This window comes from Salvelinus fontinalis, chromosome 9 (genome assembly GCF_029448725.1).
Source record: "Salvelinus fontinalis isolate EN_2023a chromosome 9, ASM2944872v1, whole genome shotgun sequence".
Lineage (NCBI taxonomy): Eukaryota > Metazoa > Chordata > Actinopteri > Salmoniformes > Salmonidae > Salvelinus > Salvelinus fontinalis.
In genome coordinates, this window is record NC_074673.1 from 2,337,465 (window position 1) to 2,365,293 (window position 27,829).

The window sequence follows — 27,829 nt, forward strand, 5'->3', positions numbered from 1 at the left end:
TGGGGCTCTGTCACCTGGGGCTCTGTCACCTGGGGCTCAGTCACCTGGGGCTCTGTCACCTGGGGCCCAGTCACCTGGGGCTCAGTCACCTGGGGCTCAGTCACCTGGGGCCCAGTCACCTGGGGCCCAGTCACCTGGGGCTCAGTCACCTGGGGCTCAGTCACCTGGGGCTCAGTCACCTGGGGCCCAGTCACCTGGGGCCCAGTCACCTGGCAGTCAGTCACCTGGCGGTCAGTCACCTGGGGCCCAGTCACCTGGGGCCCAGTCACCTGGGGCCCAGTCACCTGGCGGTCAGTCACCTGGGGCTCAGTCACCTGGGGCTTTGTCACCTGGGGCTCAGTCACCTGGGGCATAGTCACCTCAGTAACCTGGGGCTCAGTCACCTGGGGCTCAGTCACCTGGGGCTCAGTCACCTGGGGCTCTGTCACCTGGCGGTCAGTCACCTGGGGCTCAGTCACCTGGGGCTCTGTCACCTGGGGCTCTGTCACCTGGGGCTCTGTCACCTGGGGCTCTGTCACCTGGCGGTCAGTCACCTGGGGCTCTGTCACCTGGGGCTCTGTCACCTGGGGCTCTGTCACCTGGGGCTCTTTCACCTGGCGCTCAGTCACCTGGGGCTCAGTCACCTGGGGCCCAGTCACCTGGGGCCCAGACACCTGGGGCCCAGTCACCTGGGGCTCAGTCACCTGGGGCTCAGTCACCTGGGGCTCAGTCACCTTTGGTCTCAGTCACCTTTGGTCTCAGTCACCTGGGGCTCAGTCACCTGGGGCCCAGTCACCTGGGGCCCAGTCACCTGGGGCCCAGTCACCTGGGGCCCAGTCACCTGGGGCCCAGTCACCTGGGGCTCAGTCACCTGGGGCTCAGTCACCTGGGGCTCAGTCACCTGGGGCTCTGTCACCTGGGGCTCAGTCACCTCAGTAACCTGGGGCCCAGTCACCTCAGTAACCTGGGGCTCAGTCACCTGGGGCTCAGTCACCTGGGGCTCAGTCACCTGGGGCTCTGTCACCTGGCGGTCAGTCACCTGGGGCTCTGTCACCTGGGGCTCAGTCACCTGGGGCTCAGTCACCTGGGGCTCAGTCACCTGGGGCTCTGTCACCTGGGGCTCTGTCACCTGGGGCTCTCTCACCTGGCGGTCAGTCTCCTGGGGCTCTGTCACCTGGGGCTCAGTCACCTGGGGCTCTGTCACCTGGCGGTCAGTCACCTGGCGGTCAGTCACCTGGGGCTCAGTCACCTGGGGCTCAGTCACCTGGGGCCCAGTCACCTGGGGCCCAGTCACCTGGGGCCCAGTCACCTGGGGCTCAGTCACCTGGGGCTCAGTCACCTGGGGCTCAGTCACCTGGGGCTCAGTCACCTGGGGCTCAGTCACCTGGGGCTCAGTCACCTGGGGCTCAGTCACCTGGCGGTCAGTCACCTGGGGCTCAGTCACCTGGGGCTCTGTCACCTGGGGCTCAGTCACCTGGGGCTCAGTCACCTGGGGCTCAGTCACCTGGGGCTCAGTCACCTGGCGGTCAGTCACCTGGCGGTCAGTCACCTGGGGCTCAGTCACCTGGGGCTCTGTCACCTGGGGCTCTGTCACCTGGGGCTCTGTCACCTGGGGCTCAGTCACCTGGGGCTCAGTCACCTGGGGCTCAGTCACCTGGGGCTCAGTCACCTGGCGGTCAGTCACCTGGGGCTCTGTCACCTGGGGCTCTGTCACCTGGGGCTCAGTCACCTGGGGCCCAGTCACCTGGGGCTCAGTCACCTGGGGCCCAGTCACCTGGGGCTCTGTCACCTGGCGGTCAGTCACCTGGGGCTCTGTCAACTGGGGCTCTGTCACCTGGGGCTCAGTCACCTGGGGCTCTGTCACCTGGCGGTCAGTCACCTGGGGCTCAGTCACCTGGGGCTCAGTCACCTGGGGCTCAGTCACCTGGGGCTCAGTCACCTGGGGCTCAGTCACCTGGGGCCCAGTCACCTGGGGCCCAGTCACCTGGGGCCCAGTCACCTGGGGCTCAGTCACCTGGGGCTCAGTCACCTGGGGCTCAGTCACCTGGGGCTCAGTCACCTGGGGCTCAGTCACCTGGGGCTCAGTCACCTGGGGCTCAGTCACCTGGGGCTCAGTCACCTGGCGGTCAGTCACCTGGCGGTCAGTCACCTGGCGGTCAGTCACCTGGGGCTCAGTCACCTGGGGCTCAGTCACCTGGGGCTCTGTCACCTGGCGGTCAGTCACCTGGGGCTCTGTCACCTGGGGCTCAGTCACCTGGGGCTCAGTCACCTGGGGCCCAGTCACCTGGGGCTCAGTCACCTGGGGCCCAGTCACCTGGGGCTCTGTCACCTGGCGGTCAGTCACCTGGGGCTCTGTCAACTGGGGCTCTGTCACCTGGGGCTCAGTCACCTGGGGCTCTGTCACCTGGCGGTCAGTCACCTGGGGCTCAGTCACCTGGGGCTCAGTCACCTGGGGCTCAGTCACCTGGGGCTCAGTCACCTGGGGCTCAGTCACCTGGGGCCCAGTCACCTGGGGCCCAGTCACCTGGGGCCCAGTCACCTGGGGCTCTGTCACCTGGGGCTCTGTCACCTGGGGCTCAGTCACCTGGGGCTCAGTCACCTGGGGCCCAGTCACCTGGGGCCCAGTCACCTGGGGCCCAGTCACCTGGGGCTCAGTCACCTGGGGCTCAGTCACCTGGGGCTCAGTCACCTGGGGCCCAGTCACCTGGGGCTCAGTCACCTGGGGCTCAGTCACCTGGGGCCCAGTCACCTGGGGCCCAGTCACCTGGGGCTCAGTCACCTGGGGCCCAGTCACCTGGGGACCAGTCACCTGGCGGTCAGTCACCTGGGGCTCAGTCACCTGGGGCCCAGTCACCTGGCGGTCAGTCACCTGGGGCTCTGTCACCTGGGGCTCAGTCACCTGGGGCCCAGTCACCTCAGTAACCTGGGGCTCAGTCACCTGGGGCTCTGTCACCTGGCGGTCAGTCACCTGGCGGTCAGTCACCTGGGGCTCAGTCACCTGGGGCTCTGTCACCTGGGGCTCTGTCACCTGGGGCTCTGTCACCTGGCGGTCAGTCACCTGGGGCTCTGTCACCTGGGGCTCTGTCACCTGGGGCTCTTTCACCTGGCGGTCAGTCACCTGGGGCTCAGTCACCTGGGGCTCAGTCACCTGGGGCTCAGTCACCTGGGGCTCAGTCACCTGGGGCTCAGTCACCTGGGGCTCAGTCACCTGGGGCCCAGTCACTTGGGGCTCAGTCACTTGGGGCTCAGTCACCTGGGGCTCAGTCACCTGGGGCTCAGTCACCTGGCGGTCAGTCACCTGGGGCTCTGTCACCTGGGGCTCAGTCACCTGGGGCTCAGTCACCTGGGGCTCAGTCACCTGGGGCTCAGTCACCTGGCGGTCAGTCACCTGGCGGTCAGTCACCTGGCGGTCAGTCACCTGGCGGTCAGTCACCTGGGGCTCAGTCACCTGGGGGTCAGTCACCTGGGGCTCAGTCACCTGGGGCTCTGTCACCTGGGGCTCTGTCACCTGGGGCTCTGTCACCTGGCGGTCAGTCACCTGGGGCTCAGTCACCTGGGGCTCAGTCACCTGGGGCCCAGTCACCTGGGGCTCAGTCACCTGGGGCTCAGTCACCTGGGGCTCAGTCACCTGGGGCTCAGTCACCTGGGGCCCAGTCACCTGGGGCTCAGTCACTTGGGGCTCAGTCACCTGGGGCTCAGTCACCTGGGGCTCTGTCACCTGGGGCTCTGTCACCTGGGGCTCGGTCACCTGGGGCTCGGTCACCTGGGGCCCGGTCACCTGGGGCCCGGTCACCTGGGGCCCGGTCACCTGGGGCCCGGTCACCTGGGGCCCGGTCACCTGGGGCCCGGTCACCTGGGGCCCGGTCACCTGGGGCTCGGTCACCTGGGGCCCGGTCACCTGGGGCCCGGTCACCTGGGGCCCGGTCACCTGGGGCCCGGTCACCTGGGGCTCTGTCACCTGGGGCTCTGTCACCTGGGGCTCTGTCACCTGGGGCTCTGTCACCTGGGGCTCTGTCACCTGGGGCTCTGTCACCTGGGGCTCTGTCACCTGGGGCTCTGTCACCTGGGGCTCAGTCACCTGGGGCTCAGTCACCTGGGGCCCAGTCACCTGGCGGTCAGTCACCTGGCGGTCAGTCACCTGGCGGTCAGTCACCTGGCGGTCAGTCACCTGGCGGTCAGTCACCTGGGGCTCAGTCACCTGGGGCCCAGTCACCTGGGGCTCAGTCACCTGGCGGTCAGTCACCTGGGGCTCAGTCACCTGGCGGTCAGTCACCTGGGGCTCTGTCACCTGGGGCTCAGTCACCTGGGGCCCAGTCACCTCAGTAACCTGGGGCTCAGTCACCTGGGGCTCAGTCACCTGGGGCTCTGTCACCTGGCGGTCAGTCACCTGGGGCTCAGTCACCTGGGGCTCTGTCACCTGGGGCTCTGTCACCTGGCGGTCAGTCACCTGGGGCTCTGTCACCTGGGGCTCAGTCACCTGGGGCTCTGTCACCTGGGGCTCTGTCACCTGGGGCTCGGTCACCTGGGGCTCGGTCACCTGGGGCCCGGTCACCTGGGGCCCGGTCACCTGGGGCCCGGTCACCTGGGGCCCGGTCACCTGGGGCCCGGTCACCTGGGGCCCGGTCACCTGGGGCCCGGTCACCTGGGGCTCGGTCACCTGGGGCCCGGTCACCTGGGGCCCGGTCACCTGGGGCCCGGTCACCTGGGGCCCGGTCACCTGGGGCTCTGTCACCTGGGGCTCTGTCACCTGGGGCTCTGTCACCTGGGGCTCTGTCACCTGGGGCTCTGTCACCTGGGGCTCTGTCACCTGGGGCTCTGTCACCTGGGGCTCTGTCACCTGGGGCTCAGTCACCTGGGGCTCAGTCACCTGGGGCCCAGTCACCTGGGGCTCAGTCACCTGGGGCCCAGTCACCTGGCGGTCAGTCACCTGGCGGTCAGTCACCTGGCGGTCAGTCACCTGGCGGTCAGTCACCTGGCGGTCAGTCACCTGGGGCTCAGTCACCTGGGGCCCAGTCACCTGGGGCTCAGTCACCTGGCGGTCAGTCACCTGGGGCTCAGTCACCTGGCGGTCAGTCACCTGGGGCTCTGTCACCTGGGGCTCAGTCACCTGGGGCCCAGTCACCTCAGTAACCTGGGGCTCAGTCACCTGGGGCTCAGTCACCTGGGGCTCTGTCACCTGGCGGTCAGTCACCTGGGGCTCAGTCACCTGGGGCTCTGTCACCTGGGGCTCTGTCACCTGGCGGTCAGTCACCTGGGGCTCTGTCACCTGGGGCTCAGTCACCTGGGGCTCAGTCACCTGGGGCCCAGTCACCTAGGGCTCAGTCACCTGGGGCCCAGTCACCTGGGGCTCTGTCACCTGGCGGTCAGTCACCTGGGGCTCAGTCACCTGGGGCTCTGTCACCTGGGGCTCAGTCACCTGGGGCTCAGTCACCTGGGGCTCAGTCACCTGGGGCTCTGTCACCTGGGGCTCTGTCACCTGGGGCCCAGTCACCTCAGTAACCTGGGGCTCAGTCACCTGGGGCTCAGTCACCTGGGGCTCAGTCACCTGGGGCTCAGTCACCTGGGGCTCAGTCACCTGGGGCTCTGTCACCTGGCGGTCAGTCACCTGGCGGTCAGTCACCTGGGGCTCAGTCACCTGGGGCTCTGTCACCTGGGGCTCAGTCACCTGGGGCTCTGTCACCTGGCGGTCAGTCACCTGGGGCTCAGTCACCTGGGGCTCTGTCACCTGGGGCTCAGTCACCTGGGGCCCAGTCACCTGGGGCTCAGTCACCTGGGGCTCAGTCACCTGGGGCTCTGTCACCTGGGGCTCTGTCACCTGGGGCTCAGTCACCTGGGGCTCAGTCACCTGGGGCTCAGTCACCTGGGGCTCAGTCACCTGGGGCCCAGTCACCTGGGGCTCAGTCACCTGGGGCTCAGTCACCTGGGGCTCAGTCACCTGGGGCCCAGTCACCTGGGGCCCAGTCACCTGGGGCCCAGTCACCTGGGGCCCAGTCACCTGGGGCCCTGTCACCTGGGGCCCTGTCACCTGGGGCCCTGTCACCTGGGGCTCTGTCACCTGGGGCTCTGTCACCTGGGGCTCAGTCACCTGGGGCTCTGTCACCTGGGGCTCAGTCACCTGGGGCTCTGTCACCTGGGGCTCTGTCACCTGGGGCTCTGTCACCTGGGGCTCAGAGAGGGGAGAGGTCAGGCTTGTCTTTCACATGTCCCTGGTGCAGAATATCAGAAAGGGAAGAGGACAGGAGGGAACATTGTCTTCCCATGTGAATGTGTCTAGTTATTCTTAAACCATGTGAATGGATGGCGTTAATAAATGGGGAACCAATTACTTGTCTCAACAATGTCTGCACCAGTCACCCCCTCCTTCGTCCTGGGGGGAGATAAGGTCTGAGACAGGGTGTGTGTGGTAGTGTCTGGAACCATTGTATGTCATCTCTGATGTTGCACTCTGATGTTGCACAGTTTTATGGCCTAGAGGCTCACTCCCCTCAGTGAGCTTGTCCAGGAGTGGGGTCAAGAGGGGTTTTACTTGAGATGGGAGTATCTAGAGTTGACAATTGATTAATGCCATTGGATGAGTTGGTGTTTTTGTGCTAGGAGTAACAGGAACAAGATAGCAGCCTTGTCTTCGGGACCAAACTGAACGATACTTTATAGCGAATGCTCTCAGGCTACGGGATACTCCTTTCTCATTTAAAAAGTCTCACCTTGTCACCCATTCTATATATCTGTGGTTTGTTATGTCAACAAGGTGGTGGATCTTGACTATAAAAGACCTTTGTACTTTTGTCTCGCCGCTTTTCAACGAATCATCAGAGACAGTGATTCGTCGACCAGCTATTGCAAAGCTCTCACTATTAAAGATTTAGTTTAATACTTTTTACCTTGTCAGCTCGGGGATTCGATCTAGCAACCTTTCGCTTACTGGCCCAACACTCTAACCACTAGGCTACCTGCCGGCCCTGTAGTTTCCCCTTCCACTTGAGGAGACTGGATAGACACAGGTGGTTCTGATAATGAGTTGCTGAAAGATGTTCTGCAGCTGAACTGCTTGGTTAACTGGTCCCAGTTCTGTTTGGCAGGTGAACAGAAACAGATAGGCTGTATGTTTTGTTCTGCTGATGTTGTGCTTGGCTCTTTGTCCCAGAGTGCTTTACTCCTACCTTACCTGCTTGTGCCTCTCAATGTCTGTGTGTGTAAAGTTTGGAGTCAGGATGCCGGTGCAGAAGGTGAGTTTAATAAACCTGAACAAGGCAACAAAACAGGAGACGCGTACTGAACGTAAATAAAACCAATACTGCCTGATGACTGAGGCTACTGAGGGCTAAATAAAGGGAGAGTAATCAAGGTGATGATGAAGTCCAGGTGTGCGTATGTAACGGATGTGAAATGGCTATCTAGTTGCCGCTAGGCTACCTGCCGCCTTCTTACCGCTAGGCTACCTGCCGCCCTCTTACCGCTAGGCTACCTGCCGCCCTCTTACCGCTAGGCTACCTGCCGCCCTCTTACCGCTAGGCTACCTGCCGCCCTCTTACCGCTAGGCTACCTGCCGCCCTCTTACCGCTAGGCTACCTGCCGCCCTCTTACCGCTAGGCTACCTGCCGCCCTCTTACCGCTAGGCTACCTGCCGCCCTCTTACCGCTAGGCTACCTGCCGCCCTCTTACCGCTAGGCTACCTGCCGCCCTCTTACCGCTAGGCTACCTGCCGCCCTCTTACCGCTAGGCTACCTGCCGCCCTCTTACCGCTAGGCTACCTGCCGCCCTCTTACCGCTAGGCTACCTGCCGCCCTCTTACCGCTAGGCTACCTGCCGCCCTCTTACCGCTAGGCTACCTGCCGCCTTCAATATTCTATTGTTATCTGATGTTGTGCTTGGCTGATATTCTGTTTGGCTCTGTTTGTCCTAGGGGGCGTTCCATCCGTTTACCCATGTGTACACCCAGATAGACGTGAAGAGGGTTATCGCCCACGCCAGACTCAGAGGCATCAGGGTCCTGGCTGAATTTGACTCCCCGGGACACACCCAGTCATGGGGCAAAGGTAACACACACACACACAGTCATGTGGTAAAGGTAACACACACACACACACACACGGTCATGGGGCAACGGTAACACACACACCCTCAGTCATGGGCAAAGGTAACACACACACACAGTCATGGGGCAAAGGTAACACACACACACACACACACACACACACACACACACACACACACACACAGTCATGGGGCAAAGGTAACACACACAGTCATGGGGCAACGGTAACACACACACCCTCAGTTATGGGCAAAGGTAACACACACACGGTCATGGGGCAACGGTAACACACACACCCTCAGTCATGGGCAAAGGTAACACACACACCCACCCAGTCATTGGGCAAAGGTAACACACACACAGTCATGGGGCAAAGGTAACACACACACACACACACACAGTCATGGGGCAAAGGTAACACACACAGTCATGGGGCAAAGGTAACACACACAGTCATGGGGCAACGGTAACACACACACCCTCAGTCATGGGCAAAGGTAACACACACACGGTCATGGGGCAACGGTAACACACACACCCTCAGTCATGGGCAACGGTAACACACACACACGGTCATGGGGCAACGGTAACACACACACACAGTCATGGGGCAAAGGTAACACACACACAGTCATGGGGAAAAGGTAACATACACCCAGTCACGGACTCTGCTTCTGATTGCTAACTAGATTCATAACATCTTAGGTTCTATGACAGAGGTTATATATAGCCGTTATAAAGGCTTTATGACCTCACTCCTCAGGACAGCCCGGTCTCCTGACCCCCTGCTATAAGGGCACAGTACCCTCTGGGACTTTCGGACCAGTGAACCCACCCATCCCTCCCCACCCTTAACCCCCTCACCCCTCTCTCCTCAGGACAGTCCGGTCTCCTGACCCCCTGCTATAAGGGCACAGTACCCTCTGGGACGTTTGGTCCAGTGAACCCACCCATCTCTCACCACCTATAACCCCCTCACCCCTCTCTCCTCAGGACAGCCCGGTCTCCTGACCCCCTGCTATAAGGGCACAGTACCCTCTGGGACGTTTGGTCCAGTGAACCCACCCATCCCTCCCCACCTATAACCCCCTCACCCCTCTCTCCTCAGGACAGCCCGGTCTCCTGACCCCCTGCTATAAGGGCACAGTCCCCTCTGGGACTTTCGGACCAGTGAACCCAGCCATCCCTCCCCACCCTTAACCCCCTCACCCCTCTCTCCTCAGGACAGTCCGGTCTCCTGACCCCCTGCTATAAGGGCACAGTCCCCTCTGGGACTTTCGGACCAGTGAACCCAGCCATCCCTCCCCACCCTTAACCCCCTCACCCCTCTCTCCTCAGGACAGCCCGGTCTCCTGACCCCCTGCTATAAGGGCACAGTCCCCTCTGGGACGTTTGGTCCAGTGAACCCAGCCAACTCCGCCAGCTACCAGTTCATGACCCGCCTGTTTAAAGAGGTCACCTCTGTGTTTCCTGACTCTTACATCCACCTGGGAGGGGACGAGGTAGACTTTACCTGCTGGTAGGTTGATTTGATGTTAAGGCTGTACAAACTTGATTAACTGTTTGACTTTTTTTTGAATAGTGAAGAAAGTATATATATCAAAAAGTAGTGTATCTCTTGATGCTGTGAGGACATCATTGTTGCTACTGTTCAGTTTGTTTTGTTGAGACATGTGAAGAGGGCTGTCCGTTACAGTACATCTACTGACTATGCAAAACATTTGTATTGGGGTTTATTATGGATCCCCATTAGTTCCTGCCAAAGCAGCAGCTTCTCCTCCTGGGGTTTATTATGGTTCCCATTAGTTCCTGTCAAGGAAGCAGCTACTCTTCCTGGGGTTTATTATGGATCCCCATTAGTTCCTGCCAAGGCAGCAGCTACTCTTCCTGGGGTTTATTATGGATCCCCATTAGTTCCTGCCAAGGAAGCAGCTACTCTTCCTGGGGTTTATTATGGACCATCATTAGTTCCTGCCAAGGCAGCAGCTACTCTTCCTGGGGTTTATTATGGATCCCCATTAGTTCCTGCCAAGGCAGCAGCTACTCTTCCTGGGGTTTATTATGGATCCCCATTAGTTCCTGCCAAGGCAGCAGCTACTCTTCCTGGGGTTTATTATGGATCCCCATTAGTTCCTGCCAAGACAGCAGCTACTCTTCCTGGGGTTTATTATGGATCCCCATTAGTTCCTGTCAAGGCAGCAGCTACTCTTCCTGGGGTTTATTATGGATCCCCATTAGTTCCTGTCAAGGCAGCAGCTACTCTTCCTGGGGTTTATTATGGATCCCCATTAGTTCCTGCCAAGGCAGCAGCTACTCTTCCTGGGGTTTATTATGGATCCCCATTAGTTCCTGCCAAGGCAGCAGCTACTCTTCCTGGGGTTTATTATGGATCCCCATTAGTTCCTGCCAAGGCAGCAGCTACTCTTCCTGGGGTTTATTATGGATCATCATTAGTTCCTGCCAAGGCACCAGCTACTCTTCCTGGGGTTTATTATGGATCCCCATTAGTTCCTGCCAAGGCAGCAGCTACTCTTCCTGGGGTTTATTATGGATCCCCATTAGTTCCTGCCAAGGCAGCAGCTACTCTTCCTGGGGTTTATTATGGATCATCATTAGTTCCTGCCAAGGCACCAGCTACTCTTCCTGGGGTTTATTATGGATCCCCATTAGTTCCTGCCAAGGCAGCAGCTACTCTTCCTGGGGTTTATTATGGATCATCATTAGTTCCTGCCAAGGCAGCAGCTACTCTTCCTGGGGTTTATTATGGATCCCCATTAGTTCCTGCCAAGGCAGCAGCTACTCTTCCTGGGGTTTATTATGGATCTCCATTAGTTCCTGCCAAGGCAGCAGCTACTCTTCCTGGGGTTTATTATGGATCCCCATTAGTTCCTGCCAAGGCAGCAGCTACTCTTCCTGGGGTTTATTATGGATCACCATTAGTTCCTGCCAAGGCAGCAGCTACTCTTCCTGGGGTTTATTATGGATCATCATTAGTTCCTGCCAAGGCACCAGCTACTCTTCCTGGGGTTTATTATGGATCCCCATTAGTTCCTGCCAAGGCACCAGCTACTCTTCCTGGGGTTTATTATGGATCCCCATTAGTTCCTGCCAAGGCAGCAGCTACTCTTCCTGGGGTTTATTATGGATCATCATTAGTTCCTGCCAAGGCAGCAGCTACTCTTCCTGGGGTTTATTATGGATCCCCATTAGTTCCTGCCAAGGCAGCAGCTACTCTTCCTGGGGTTTATTATGGATACCCATTAGTTCCTGCCAAGACAGCAGCTACTCTTCCTGGGGTTTATTATGGACCATCATTAGTTCCTGCCAAGGCAGCAGCTACTCTTCCTGGGGTTTATTATGGATCTCCATTAGTTCCTGCCAAGGCAGCAGCTACTCTTCCTGGGGTTTATTATGGATCCCCATTAGTTCCTGTCAAGGCAGCAGCTACTCTTCCAGGGGTTTATTATGGATCCCCATTAGTTCCTGCCAAGGAAGCAGCTACTCTTCCTGGGGTTTATTATGGATCCCCATTAGTTCCTGCCAAGGCAGCAGCTACTCTTCCTGGGGTTTATTATGGATCTCCATTAGTTCCTGCCAAGGCAGCAGCTACTCTTCCTGGGTTTTATTATGGATCCCCATTAGTTCCTGTCAAGGCAGCAGCTACTCTTCCTGGGGTTTATTATGGATACCCATTAGTTCCTGCCAAGACAGCAGCTACTCTTCCTGGGGTTTATTATGGATCCCCATTAGTTCCTGCCAAGGCAGCAACTACTCTTCCTGGGGTTTATTATGGATCACCATTAGTTCCTGCCAAGGCAGCAGCTACTCTTCCTGGGGTTTATTATGGATCATCATTAGTTCCTGCCAAGGCAGCAGCTACTCTTCCTGGGGTTTATTATGGATCCCCATTAGTTCCTGCCAAGGCAGCAGCTACTCTTCCTGGGGTTTATTATGGATCATCATTAGTTCCTGCCAAGGCAGCAGCTACTCTTCCTGGGGTTTATTATGGATCCCCATTAGTTCCTGCCAAGGCAGCAGCTACTCTTCCTGGGTTTTATTATGGATCCCCATTAGTTCCTGTCAAGGCAGCAGCTACTCTTCCTGGGGTTTATTATGGATACCCATTAGTTCCTGCCAAGACAGCAGCTACTCTTCCTGGGGTTTATTATGGATCCCCATTAGTTCCTGCCAAGGCAGCAACTACTCTTCCTGGGGTTTATTATGGATCACCATTAGTTCCTGCCAAGGCAGCAGCTACTCTTCCTGGGGTTTATTATGGATCATCATTAGTTCCTGCCAAGGCAGCAGCTACTCTTCCTGGGGTTTATTATGGATCCCCATTAGTTCCTGCCAAGGCAGCAGCTACTCTTCCTGGGGTTTATTATGGATCATCATTAGTTCCTGCCAAGGCAGCAGCTACTCTTCCTGGGGTTTATTATGGATCCCCATTAGTTCCTGCCAAGGCAGCAGCTACTCTTCCTGGGGTTTATTATGGATCTCCATTAGTTCCTGCCAAGGCAGCAGCTACTCTTCCTGGGGTTTATTATGGATCCCCATTAGTTCCTGCCAAGGCAGCAGCTACTCTTCCTGGGGTTTATTATGGATCCCCATTAGTTCCTGTCAAGGCAGCAGCTACTCTTCCTGGGGTTTATTATGGATACCCATTAGTTCCTGTCAAGGCAGCAGCTACTCTTCCTGGGGTTTATTATGGATACCCATTAGTTCCTGCCAAGACAGCAGCTACTCTTCCTGGGGATTATTATGGACCATCATTAGTTCCTGCCAAGGCAGCAGCTACTCTTCCTGGGGTTTATTATGGATCTCCATTAGTTCCTGCCAAGGCAGCAGCTACTCTTCCTGGGGTTTATTATGGATCCCCATTAGTTCCTGTCAAGGCAGCAGCTACTCTTCCTGGGGTTTATTATGGATCCCCATTAGTTCCTGCCAAGGAAGCAGCTACTCTTCCTGGGGTTTATTATGGATCCCCATTAGTTCCTGCCAAGGCAGCAGCTACTCTTCCTGGGGTTTATTATGGATCTCCATTAGTTACTGCCAAGGCAGCAGCTACTCTTCCTGGGGTTTATTATGGATCCCCATTAGTTCCTGTCAAGGCAGCAGCTACTCTTCCTGGGGTTTATTATGGATACCCATTAGTTCCTGCCAAGACAGCAGCTACTCTTCCTGGGGTTTATTATGGATCCCCATTAGTTCCTGTCAAGGCAGCAGCTACTCTTCCTGGGGTTTATTATGGGTCCCCATTAGTTCCTGTCAAGGCAGCAGCTACTCTTCCTGGGGTTTATTATGGATCCCCATTAGTTCCTGTCAAGGCAGCAGCTACTCTTCCTGGGGTTTATTATGGGTCCCCATTAGTTCCTGTCAAGGCAGCAGCTACTCTTCCTGGGGTTTATTATGGATCCCCATTAGTTCTTGCCAAGGCAGCAGCTACTCTTCCTGGGGTCCAAACACATTGAGGCACTTTCTTTACACATAAAACAAAATATAAAACAGTACATCATGTAACATTATTACACCACTACATATCTACAATACTACATGTATTGTACCACCATACAACAATATTACAATGTACATGTGTGTGAGCTAGCGCTTAAGAGCCCCTGCTCTTTCCATGACAGACTGACCAGGTGAATCCAGGTGAAAGGTATGATCCCTTATTGATGTCACTTGTTCAATCCATTTGTCAGTGTAGATGAAAGGGAGGAGACAGGTTAAAGAAGGATTTTTAAGCCTTGTTACATTTGAGACATGAATTGTGTATGTGTGCCATTCAGAGGGTGAATGGGCAAGACAAAATATCCCAGTGCCTTTGAACAGGGTATGGTAGTAGGTAGTAGGTGGTAGGTAGTAGGTGGTTGGTGGTATGTGGTAGGTATTATGTAGTAGGTGGTAGGTATTAGGTGGTAGGTGGTAGGTATTAGGTGGTAGGGGGGAGGTATTAGGTGGTAGGTAGTAGGTGGTAGGTATTAGGTAGTTAGGTGGTAGGTAGTTAGGTGGTAGGTGGTAGATAGTAGGTGGTATTAGGTAGTAGGTGGTATTAGGTAGTAGGTGGTATTAGGTGGTATTAGGTGGTAGGTGGTAGGTGGTAGGTAGTAGGTGGTAGGTAGTAGGTGGTAGGTAGTAGGTGGTAGGTAGTAGGTGGTAGGTAGTAGGTGGTAGTTATTAGGTAGTTAGGTGGTAGGTAGTAGGTAGTTAGGTGGTAGGTGGTAGGTGGTAGGTAGTTAGGTAGTTAGGTGGTAGGTAGTTAGGTGGTAGGTAGTAGATAGTAGGTGGTAGGTAGTAGATGGTAGGTAGTAGGTAGTAGGTAGTAGGTGGTAGATGGTAGGTAGTAGGTAGTTAGTAGGTGGTAGTAGGTGGTAGTAGGTGGTAGGTGGTAGGTAGTAGGTGGTAGGTGGTAGGTAGTAGGTGGTAGGTAGTCGGTGGTCGGTGGTAGGTGGTAGGTGGTAGGTAGTAGGTGGTATGTAGTTAGGTGGTGGTAGGTGGTAGGTGGTATTAGGTGGTAGGTGGTATTAGGTGGTAGGTGGTAGGTAGTTGGTGGTAGGTAGTAGGTGGTAGGTAGTAGGTGGTAGGTATTAGGTAGTTAGGTGGTAGGTAGTTAGGTGGTATTAGGTGGTAGGTGGTAGGTAGTAGGTGGTAGGTGGTAGGTAGTAGGTAGTTAGGTGGTAGGTAGTAGGTGGTAGGTAGTAGGTGGTAGGTAGGTAGTTAGGTGGTAGGTAGTTAGGTGGTATTAGGTGGTAGGTGGTAGGTAGTAGGTGGTAGTTAGTAGGTAATTAGGTGGTAGGTGGTAGGTAGTAGGTGGTAGGTGGTATTAGGTGGTAGGTGTTATTATGTGGTAGGTAGTAGGTGGTAGGTAGTTAGGTAGTAGGTGGTAGGTGGTAGGTAGTTAGGTGGTAGGTAGTAGGTAGTTAGGTGGTAGGTAGTAGGTGGTAGTAGGTAGTTAGTAGGTGGTATTAGGTGGTAGGTGGTAGGTAGTAGGTGGTAGGTGGTAGGTGGTAGGTGGTAGGTGGTATTAGGTGGTAGGTGGTATTAGGTGGTAGGTGGTATTAGGTGGTAGGTATTAGGTGGTAGGTATTAGGTAGTTAGGTGGTAGGTGGTAGATAGTAGGTGGTATTAGGTGGTAGGTAGTAGGTACTAGGTGGTAGGTGGTAGGTAGTTAGGTGGTAGGTAGTTAGGTGGTAGGTAGTAGGTAGTAGGTGGTAGGTAGGTAGGTGGTAGGTAGTTAGGTGGTAGGTGGTAGGTAGTAGGTGGTAGGTAGTAGGTGGTAGGTATTAGGTAGTTAGGTGGTAGGTGGTAGATAGTAGGTGGTATTAGGTGGTAGGTAGTAGGTACTAGGTGGTAGGTGGTAGGTAGTTAGGTGGTAGGTAGTTAGGTAGTTAGGTGGTAGGTAGTTAGGTGGTAGGTAGTAGGTAGTAGGTGGTAGGTAGTTAGGTGGTAGGTAGTTAGGTGGTAGGTGGTAGGTAGTAGGTGGTAGGTAGTAGGTAGTTAGGTGGTAGGTAGTAGGTAGTTAGGTGGTAGGTATTAGGTGGTAGGTGGTAGGTAGTAGGTGGTAGGTAGTAGGTTGTTAGGTAGTAGGTGGTATTAGGTGGTAGGTGGTAGGTGGTAGGTGGTAGGTGGTAGGTAGTAGGTGGTAGGTGGTAGGTAGTTAGGTGGTAGGTGGTAGGTAGTTAGGTGGTAGGTAGTAGGTAGTAGGTGGTAGGTGGTAGGTAGTAGGTAGTTAGGTGGTAGATGGTAGGTGGTAGGTGGTAGGGAGTAGGTAGTTAGGTGGTAGGTAGTTAGGTAGTAGGTAGTTAGGTGGTAGATGGTAGGTAGTTAGGTAGTAGGTAGTAGGTGGTAGGTAGTTAGGTAGTAGGTGGTAGTTAGATAGTAGGTAGTTAGGTGGTAGGTTGTTAGGTGGTAGGTAGTTAGGTGGTAGGTAGTTAGGTGGTAGGTAGTTAGGTAGTAGGTAGATGGTAGGTGGTAGATGGTAGGTGGTAGGTAGTAGGTAGTTAGGTGGTAGGTAGTTAGGTGGTAGGTGGTAGGTAGTAGGTAGTTAGGTGGTAGGTAGTAGGTAGTTAGGTGGTAGATAGTAGGTGGTAGATAGTAGGTGGTAGGTGGTAGGTAGTTAGGTAGTAGATAGTAGGTGGTAGGTTGTTAGGTAGTAGGTAGTTAGGTAGTAGATAGTAGGTGGTAGGTAGTAGGTAGTTAGGTAGTAGGTAGTTAGGTGGTAGATAGTAGGTGGTAGGTGGTACGTGGTAGGTAGTAGGTGGTAGGTAGTAGGTGGTAGGTAGTAGGTAGTTAGGTAGTAGATAGTAGGTGGTAGGTAGTTAGGTAGTAGATAGTAGGTGGTAGGTTGTTAGGTAGTAGGTAGTTAGGTAGTAGATAGTAGGTGGTAGGTAGTAGGTAGTTAGGTAGTAGGTAGTTAGGTGGTAGATAGTAGGTGGTAGGTAGTAGGTAGTTAGGTAGTAGGTAGTTAGGTGGTAGATAGTAGGTGGTAGGTGGTACGTGGTAGGTGGTAGGTAGTAGGTGGTAGGTAGTAGGTGGTAGGTGGTAGGTAGTAGGTGGTATTAGGTGGTAGGTAGTAGGTGGTATTAGGTGGTAGGTGGTATTAGGTGGTAGGTGGTAGGTAGTAGGTGGTAGTTGGTAGGTAGTAGGTAGTTAGGTAGTAGATAGTAGGTGGTAGGTGGTACGTGGTACGTGGTACGTGGTAGGTGGTAGGTAGTAGGTGGTATTAGGTGGTAGGTGGTAGGTAGTAGGTGGTAGGTAGTAGGTGGTAGGTGGTAGGTTGGTAGGTTGGTAGGTAGTAGGTGGTAGGTAGTTAGGTAGTAGGTGGTGGGTAGTTAGGTGGTGGGTAGTTAGGTAATTAGGTGGTAGGTAGTAGGTGGTAGGTAATAGGTGGTAGGTAGTAGGTGGTAGGTAGTAGGTGGTAGGTAGTAGGTGGTAGGTGGTAGGTGGTAGGTAGTGGGTGGTAGGTAGTAGGTGGTGGGTAGTTAGGTGGTAGGTAGTTAGGTGTTAGGTGGTAGGTTGTTAGGTGGTAGGTGTTAGGTGGTAGGTGGTAGGTAGTTAGGTAGTAGGTGGTGGGTAGTTAGGTGGTAGGTAGTTAGGTGTTAGGTGGTAGGTGTTAGGTGGTAGGTAGTTAGGTGGTAAGTAGTTAGGTAGTTAGGTAGTAGGTGGTAGGTAGTAGGTGGTAGGTAGGTAGTTAGGTAGTAGGTGGTAGGTAGTATGTGGTAGGTGGTAGGTGCGCACCGGTTTGGGTGTCAAGAACTTGATTTGCTGGGTTTTTCACGCTCAACAGTCTCCCATGTGTATTAATTTTAGGAATGGTCCACCACCCAAAGGACACCCAGCCAACTTGAGAACAACTGTGGGAAGCATTGGAGTCAGCATGGGCCAGCATCCCTGTTGAACGATTTCAAAACCTTGCTGACACAATGTCCCGAGTTCTGTTCTGTTCTGAGGGCAGGAAGGGGGGGTGTTGGTATTCTATGTCCATAAAATAAAGCGGCACATTGAATACATAACCGTCAGGTGTACTTTAGCTTGAATACATAACCGTCAGATGTACTTTAGCTTGAATACATAACCGTCAGATGTACTTTAGCTTGAATACATAACCGTCAGATGTACTTTAGCTTGAATACATAACCGTCAGATGTACTTTAGCTTGAATACATAACCGTCAGATGTACTTTAGCTTGAATACATAACCGTCAGGTGTACTTTAGCTTGAATACATAACCGTCAGGTGTATTGTACTTTAGCTTGAATACATAACCGTCAGGTGTACTTTAGCTTGAATACATAACCGTCAGATGTACTTTAGCTTGAATACATAACCGTCAGATGTACTTTAGCTTGAATACATAACCGTCAGGTGTACTTTAGCTTGAATACATAACCTTCAGGTGTATTGTACTTTAGCTTGAATACATAACCGTCAGGTGTATTGTACTTTAGCTTGAATACATAACCGTCAGATGTACTTTAGCTTGAATACATAACCGTCAGGTGTATTGTACTTTAGCTTGAATACATAACCGTCAGGTGTACTTTAGCTTGAATACATAACCGTCAGGTGTACTTTAGCTTGAATACATAACCGTCAGATGTACTTTAGCTTGAATACATAACCGTCAGGTGTACTTTAGCTTGAATACATAACCGTCAGATGTACTTTAGCTTGAATACATAACCGTCAGGTGTACTTTAGCTTGAATACATAACCGTCAGATGTACTTTAGCTTGAATACATAACCGTCAGGTGTACTTTAGCTTGAATACATAACCGTCAGATGTACTTTAGCTTGAATACATAACCGTCAGGTGTATTGTACTTTAGCTTGAATACATAACCGTCAGGTGTATTGTACTTTAGCTTGAATACATAACCGTCAGGTGTATTGTACTTTAGCTTGAATACATAACCGTCAGGTGTATTGTACTTTAGCTTGAATACATAACCGTCAGGTGTATTGTACTTTAGCTTGAATACATAACCGTCAGATGTACTTTAGCTTGAATACATAACCGTCAGATGTACTTTAGCTTGCATACATAACCGTCAGATGTACTTTAGCTTGAATACATAACCGTCAGGTGTATTGTACTTTAGCTTGAATACATAACCGTCAGGTGTACTTTAGCTTGAATACATAACCGTCAGGTGTATTGTACTTTAGCTTGAATACATAACCGTCAGGTGTATTGTACTTTAGCTTGAATACATAACCGTCAGATGTACTTTAGCTTGAATACATAACCGTCAGGTGTATTGTACTTTAGCTTGAATACATAACCGTCAGGTGTATTGTACTTTAGCTTGAATACATAACCGTCAGATGTACTTTAGCTTGAATACATAACCGTCAGATGTACTTTAGCTTGAATACATAACCGTCAGGTGTACTTTAGCTTGAATACATAACCGTCAGATGTACTTTAGCTTGAATACATAACCGTCAGGTGTATTGTACTTTAGCTTGAATACATAACCATCAGGTGTATTGTACTTTAGCTTGAATACATAACCGTCAGGTGTATTGTACTTTAGCTTGAATACATAACCGTCAGGTGTATTGTACTTTAGCTTGAATACATAACCGTCAGATGTACTTTAGCTTGAATACATAACCGTCAGGTGTATTGTACTTTAGCTTGAATACATAACCGTCAGGTGTATTGTACTTTAGCTTGAATACATAACTGTCAGATGTACTTTAGCTTGAATACATAACCGTCAGGTGTACTTTAGCTTGAATACATAACCGTCAGGTGTACTTTAGCTTGAATACATAACCGTCAGATGTACTTTAGCTTGAATACATAACCGTCAGGTGTACTTTAGCTTGAATACATAACCGTCAGGTGTATTGTACTTTAGCTTGAATACATAACCGTCAGGTGTATTGTACTTTAGCTTGAATACATAACCGTCAGGTGTATTGTACTTTAGCTTGAATACATAACAGTCAGGTGTATTGTACTTTAGCTTGAATTCATAACCGTCAGGTGTATTGTACTTTAGCTTGAATACATAACCGTCAGGTGTATTGTACTTTAGCTTGAATACATAACCGTCAGGTGTATTGTACTTTAGCTTGAATACATAACCGTCAGGTGTACTTTAGCTTGAATACATAACCGTCAGGTGTATTGTACTTTAGCTTGAATACATAACCGTCAGGTGTATTGTACTTTAGCTTGAATACATAACCGTCAGGTGTACTTTAGCTTGAATACATAACCGTCAGGTGTACTTTAGCTTGAATACATAACCGTCAGGTGTACTTTAGCTTGAATACATAACCGTCAGATGTACTTTAGCTTGAATACATAACCGTCAGGTGTACTTTAGCTTGAATACATGACCGTCAGGTGTACTTTAGCTTGAATACATAACCGTCAGGTGTATTGTACTTTAGCTTGAATACATAACCGTCAGGTGTATTGTACTTTAGCTTGAATACATAACCGTCAGGTGTACTTTAGCTTGAATACATAACCGTCAGGTGTATTGTACTTTAGCTTGCACAAATTTCCAGGCGTTTTTTCATTCTGCCGTGTCTGTTGCAAAATGTTTTGTGAAAACGGAAGGCAAACGGAACAGGGAGGGGCTTACCTAAATTTGTCCAATAGGAACTCTTGTTTTAGTTCCGTTTGCAACAGAATCGTCAGATTAAATACACCCCAGTACTTGACCCGAGAATGATCAGATTGTAATATGTTGTTTCTCACAGGAAGTCCAACCCTGATGTCCGAGGCTTCATGCTGAAGATGGGGTTTGGAACTGACTACACAAAACTGGAATCCTACTACATGGAAAAGTTAGTGGACAATAAAGGACCAATATGGAGACCTGTATGGTGCAGAAATACACCTAAAAAATGGATATGATTTATTTCCAAGATAATGAAATGAAAGTAGTACGTATTGGTGGGCTGCTCTGGGACTGTGGGACCGGCTAGGTTTAAGTTGCGGATGCTACAGGGGTCTGTGTGTTTGTGTCTTCCAGTATGGTGAACATTACGAAGGGACTCAACAAGACAGCCATAGTCTGGCAGGACGTCTTTGACTACCATGAAAAAGTAAGTATAATGTAAACACCAGATCATGTGGTCCGTACCTGTATCTCCCTAATGTAAACACTAATGTAAACACCAGATCATGTGGTCCGTACCTGTATCTCCCTAATGTAAACACTAATGTAAACACCAGATCATATGGTCCGTACCTGTATCTCCCTAATGTAAACACCCAGATCATGTGGTCCGTACCTGTATCTCCCTAATGTAAACACCCAGATCATATGGTCCGTACCTGTATCTCCCTGATGTAAACACCCAGATCATATGGTCCGTACCTGTATCTCCCTAATGTAAACACCCAGATCATATGGTCCGTACCTGTATCTCCCTATTGTAAACACCAGATCATATGGTCCGTACCTGTATCTCCCTAATGTAAACACCCAGATCATATGGTCCGTACCTGTATCTCCCTAATGTAAACACTAATGTAAACACCAGATCATATGGTCCGTACCTGTATCTCCCTAATGTAAACACTAATGTAAACACCCAGATCATATGGTCCGTACCTGTATCTCCCTAATGTAAACACCCAGATCATATGGTCCGTACCTGTATCTCCCTAATGTAAACACCCAGATCATATGGTCCGTACCTGTATCTCCCTATTGTAAACACTAATGTAAACACCCAGATCATATGGTCCGTACCTGTATCTCCCTATTGTAAACACTAATGTAAACACCCAGATCATATGGTCCGTACCTGTATCTCCCTAATGTAAACACTAATGTAAACACCCAGATCATATGGTCTGTACCTGTATCTCCCTATTGTAAACACCAGATCATATGGTCCGTACCTGTATCTCCCTAATGTAAACACCCAGATCATATGGTCCGTACCTGTATCTCCCTATTGTAAACACCAGATCATATGGTCCGTACCTGTATCTCCCTAATGTAAACACCCAGATCATATGGTCCATACCTGTATCTCCCTAATGTAAACACTAATGTAAACACCCAGATCATATGGTCCGTACCTGTATCTCCCTAATGTAAACACTAATGTAAACACCCAGATCATATGGTCCGTACCTGTATCTCCCTAATGTAAACACTAATGTAAACACCCAGATCATATGGTCCGTACCTGTATCTCCCTAATGTAAACACCCAGATCATATGGTCCGTACCTGTATCTCCCTAATGTAAACACCAGATCATATGGTCCGTACCTGTATCTCCCTAATGTAAACACCCAGATCATATGGTCCGTACCTGTATCTCCCTATTGTAAACACTAATGTAAACACCCAGATCATATGGTCCTTACCTGTATCTCCCTAATGTAAACACCAGATCATATGGTCCGTACCTGTATCTCCCTAATGTAAACACCCAGATCATATGGTCCTTACCTGTATCTCCCTAATGTAAACACTAATGTAAACACCCAGATCATATGGTCCTTACCTGTATCTCCCTAATGTAAACACCAGATCATATGGTCCGTACCTGTATCTCCCTAATGTAAACACCCAGATCATATGGTCCGTACCTGTATCTCCCTAATGTAAACACTAATGTAAACACCCAGATCATATGGTCCGTACCTGTATCTCCCTAATGTAAACACTAATGTAAACACCCAGATCATATGGTCCGTACCTGTATCTCCCTAATGTAAACACTAATGTAAACACCCAGATAATATGGTCCGTACCTGTATCTCCCTAATGTAAACACTAATGTAAACACCCAGATCATATGGTCCTTACCTGTATCTCCCTAATGTAAACACCCAGATCATATGGTCCGTACCTGTATCTCCCTAATGTAAACACCCAGATCATATGGTCCGTACCTGTATCTCCCTGATGTAAACACCCAGATCATATGGTCCGTACCTGTATCTCCCTAATGTAAACACCCAGATCATATGGTCCGTACCTGTATCTCCCTAATGTAAACACTAATGTAAACACCCAGATCATATGGTCCGTACCTGTATCTCCCTAATGTAAACACTAATGTAAACACCCAGATCATATGGTCCGTACCTGTATCTCCCTAATGTAAACACCCAGATCATATGGTCAGTACCTGTATCTCCCTAATGTAAACACTAATGTAAACACCCAGATCATATGGTCCGTACCTGTATCTCCCTAATGTAAACACTAATGTAAACACCCAGATCATATGCTCCGTACCTGTATCTCCCTAATGTAAACACTAATGTAAACACCCAGATCATATGGTCCGTACCTGTATCTCCCTAATGTAAACACCCAGATCATGTGGTCCGTACCTGTATCTCACTAATGTAAACACTAATGTAAACACCAGATCATATGGTCCGTACCTGTATCTCACTAATGTAAACACTAATGTAAACACCAGATCATATGGTCCGTACCTGTATCTCCCTAATGTAAACACTAATGTAAACACCCAGATCATATGGTCCGTACCTGTATCTCCCTAATGTAAACACTAATGTAAACACTAATGTAAACACCCAGATCATGTGGTCCGTACCTGTATCGCCCTAATGTAAACACCCAGATCATGTGGTCCGTACCTGTATCTCACTAATGTAAACACTAATGTAAACACCAGATCATATGGTCCGTACCTGTATCTCCCTAATGTAAACACTAATGTAAACACCAGATCATATGGTCCGTACCTGTATCTCCCTAATGTAAACACTAATGTAAACCCCCAGATCATATGGTCCGTACCTGTATCTCCCTAATGTAAACACTAATGTAAACACCAGATCATATGGTCCGTACCTGTATCTCCCTAATGTAAACACCCAGATCATATGGTCCGTACCTGTATCTCACTAATGTAAACACTAATGTAAACACCAGATCATATGGTCTGTACCTGTATCTCACTAATGTAAACACTAATGTAAACACCAGATCATATGGTCCGTACCTGTATCTCCCTAATGTAAACACCCAGATCATATGGTCCGTACCTGTATCTCACTAATGTAAACACTAATGTAAACACCAGATCATATGGTCCGTACCTGTATCTCCCTAATGTAAACACTAATGTAAACACCAGATCATATGGTCCGTACCTGTATCGCCCTAATGTAAACACCCAGATCATATGGTCCGTACCTGTATCTCCCTAATGTAAACACTAATGTAAACCCCCAGATCATATGGTCCGTACCTGTATCTCCCTAATGTAAACACTAATGTAAACACCCAGATCATATGGTCCGTACCTGTATCTCCCTAATGTAAACACCCAGATCATATGGTCCGTACCTGTATCTCCCTAATGTAAACACTAATGTAAACACCCAGATCATATGGTCCGTACCTGTATCTCCCTAATGTAAACACTAATGTAAACACCAGGTCATATGGTCCGTACCTGTATCTCCCTAATGTAAACACTAATGTAAACACCAGATCATATGGTCCGTACCTGTATCTCCCTAATGTAAACACTAATGTAAACCCCCAGATCATATGGTCCGTACCTGTATCGCCCTAATGTAAACACCCAGATCATATGGTCCGTACCTGTATCTCCCTAATGTAAACACTAATGTAAACCCCCAGATCATATGGTCCGTACCTGTATCTCCCTAATGTAAACACTAATGTAAACACCAGATCATATGGTCCGTACCTGTATCTCCCTAATGTAAACACCCAGATCATATGGTCCGTACCTGTATCTCCCTAATGTAAACACTAATGTAAACACCCAGATCATATGGTCCGTACCTGTATCTCCCTAATGTAAACACTAATGTAAACACCCAGATCATATGGTCCGTACCTGTATCTCCCTAATGTAAACACTAATGTAAACACCCAGATCATATGGTCCGTACCTGTATCTCCCTAATGTAAACACCCAGATCATATGGTCCGTACCTGTATCTCCCTAATGTAAACACTAATGTAAACACCCAGATCATATGGTCCGTACCTGTATCTCCCTAATGTAAACACTAATGTAAACACCCAGATCATATGGTCCGTACCTGTATCTCCCTAATGTAAACACTAATGTAAACACCCAGATCATATGGTCCGTACCTGTATCTCCCTAATGTAAACACCCAGATCATATGGTCCGTACCTGTATCTCCCTATTGTAAACACTAATGTAAACACCCAGATCATATGGTCCGTACCTGTATCTCCCTAATGTAAACACCAGATCATATGGTCCGTACCTGTATCTCCCTAATGTAAACACTAATGTAAACACCCAGATCATATGGTCCGTACCTGTATCTCCCTAATGTAAACACCCAGATCATATGGTCCGTACCTGTATCTCCCTAATGTAAACACTAATGTAAACACCCAGATCATATGGTCCGTACCTGTATCTCCCTAATGTAAACACTAATGTAAACACCAGATCATATGGTCCGTACCTGTATCTCCCTAATGTAAACACTAATGTAAACACCCAGATCATATGGTCCGTACCTGTATCTCCCTAATCTAAACACCCAGATCATATGGTCCGTACCTGTATCTCCCTATTGTAAACACTAATGTAAACACCAGATCATATGGTCCGTACCTGTATCTCCCTAATGTAAACACTAATGTAAACACCAGATCATATGGTCCGTACCTGTATCTCCCTAATGTAAACACCCAGATCATATGGTCCGTACCTGTATCTCACTAATGTAAACACTAATGTAAACACCCAGATCATATGGTCCGTACCTGTATCTCCCTAATGTAAACACTAATGTAAACACCCAGATCATATGGTCCGTACCTGTATCTCCCTAATGTAAACACTAATGTAAACACCCAGATCATATGGTCCGTACCTGTATCTCCCTAATGTAAACACCCAGATCATATGGTCCGTACCTGTATCTCCCTAATGTAAACACCCAGATCATATGGTCCGTACCTGTATCTCCCTAATGTAAACACTAATGTAAACACCCAGATCATACGGTCCGTACCTGTATCTCCCTAATGTAAACACTAATGTAAACACCCAGATCATATGGTCCGTACCTGTATCTCCCTAATGTAAACACTAATGTAAACACCCAGATCATACGGTCCGTACCTGTATCTCCCTAATGTAAACACTAATGTAAACACCCAGATCATATGGTCCGTACCTGTATCTCCCTAATGTAAACACTAATGTAAACACCAGATCATATGGTCCGTACCTGTATCTCCCTAATGTAAACACTAATGTAAACACCAGATCATATGGTCCGTACCTGTATCGCCCTAATGTAAACACCCAGATCATATGGTCCGTACCTGTATCTCCCTAATGTAAACACTAATGTAAACCCCCAGATCATATGGTCCGTACCTGTATCTCCCTAATGTAAACACTAATGTAAACACCCAGATCATATGGTCCGTACCTGTATCTCCCTAATGTAAACACCCAGATCATATGGTCCGTACCTGTATCTCCCTAATGTAAACACTAATGTAAACACCCAGATCATATGGTCCGTACCTGTATCTCCCTAATGTAAACACTAATGTAAACACCCAGATCATATGGTCCGTACCTGTATCTCCCTAATGTAAACACTAATGTAAACACCCAGATCATATGGTCCGTACCTGTATCGCCCTAATGTAAACACCCAGATCATATGGTCCGTACCTGTATCTCCCTATTGTAAACACTAATGTAAACACCCAGATCATATGGTCCGTACCTGTATCTCCCTAATGTAAACACCAGATCATATGGTCCGTACCTGTATCTCCCTAATGTAAACACTAATGTAAACACCCAGATCATATGGTCCGTACCTGTATCTCCCTAATGTAAACACCAGCTGTGTTGCAGCTCTCTGTCAGTGGTGGAGGTGTGGAAGGGCGGATGCTACCTGTGTGAGGTCCGCAGGGTGACCAAGGCAGGCCTCAGGGTCGTCCTGGCTTCTCCTTGGTACCTAGACCAGCCTGGACCTACTCATGACTGGGCTAGATACTATACCGTCTGGCCCCTTGCTTTCAAGGGTTAGAACCTCTTAACTAGTGTGGAGTGGAACAGAGTGGAGTGGAATAGAGTGGAGTGGAATGGAGTGGAATAGAGTGGAGTGGAATAGAGTGGAGTGGAATGGAGTGGAATAGAGTGGAGTGGAATAGAGTGGAGTGGAATAGAGTGGAGTGGAATAGAGTGGAGTGGAATAGAGTGGAGTGGAATAGAGTGGAGTGGTGTGGATGGAGTGGAGTGGAGTGGAGTGGAGTGGAGTGGAGTGGAGTGGAGTGGAGTGGTGTGGAGTGGTGTGGAGTGGTGTGGTGTGGAGTGGTGTGGAGTGGAGTGGAGTGGAATGGAGTGGAATGGAGTGGAATGGAGTGGAGTGGTGTGGAGTGGGATAGTGTGGAGTGGGATAGTGTGGAGTGGGATAGTGTGGAGTGGGATAGTGTGGAGTGGGATAGTGTGGAGTGGGATAGTGTGGAGTGGGATAGTGTGGAGTGGGATAGTGTGGAGTGGGATAGTGTGGAGTGGGATAGTGTGGAGTGGATAGTGTGGAGTGGATAGTGTGGAGTGGGATAGTGTGGAGTGGGATAGTGTGGAGTGGGATAGTGTGGAGTGGGATAGTGTGGAGTGGGATAGTGTGGAGTGGGATAGTGTGGAGTGGGATAGTGTGGAGTGGGATAGAGTGGAGTGGAGTGGGATAGTGTGGAGTGGGATAGTGTGGAGTGGGATAGTGTGGAGTGGGATAGTGTGGAGTGGGATAGTGTGGAGTGGGATAGTGTGGAGTGGATAGTGTGGAGTGGGATAGTGTGGAGTGGGATAGTGTGGAGTGGATAGTGTGGAGTGGGATAGTGTGGAGTGGGATAGTGTGGAGTGGGATAGTGTGGAGTGGGATAGTGTGGAGTGGGATAGTGTGGAGTGGGATAGTGTGGAGTGGGATAGTGTGGAGTGGGATAGTGTGGAGTGGGATAGTGTGGAGTGGGACAGTGTGGAGTGGGATAGTGTGGAGTGGGATAGTGTGGAGTGGGATAGTGTGGAGTGGGATAGTGTGGAGTGGGATAGTGTGGAGTGGGATAGTGTGGAGTGGGATAGTGTGGAGTGGGACAGTTTGCAGTGAAGGAAAGTGAATTCTATATTTTCCTTGACAGAGTGATGCTGAATGTAATGAAATGTCTCAACTTACCCCACTCTCCCCTACTTGTGGTTGTCAACCTGATAATGGAATTTATGTGCGGGGGGGGGGGGCTGAAGAAAGATACCGAGAACAGTTAGACTGTGCTTGAACCCACCTGGCAGGAAGTGAG

General features: G+C 50.4%; 1 protein-coding gene across 1 annotated transcript in view; it reads left to right on the forward strand.

The window, feature by feature from the left end:
- The window catches only part of hexa (hexosaminidase A (alpha polypeptide)), a 66,611-nt gene that overhangs the window by 24,305 nt on the left and 14,477 nt on the right, over positions 1–27,829 (forward strand). The window contains exons 7-10 of the mRNA XM_055933070.1: positions 7,883–8,015; positions 9,353–9,533; positions 20,245–20,331; positions 20,520–20,592. Of these exons, the coding sequence (XP_055789045.1) occupies positions 7,883–8,015; positions 9,353–9,533; positions 20,245–20,331; positions 20,520–20,592 (474 nt within the window). The remainder of the gene's footprint in view (positions 1–7,882; positions 8,016–9,352; positions 9,534–20,244; positions 20,332–20,519; positions 20,593–27,829) is intronic.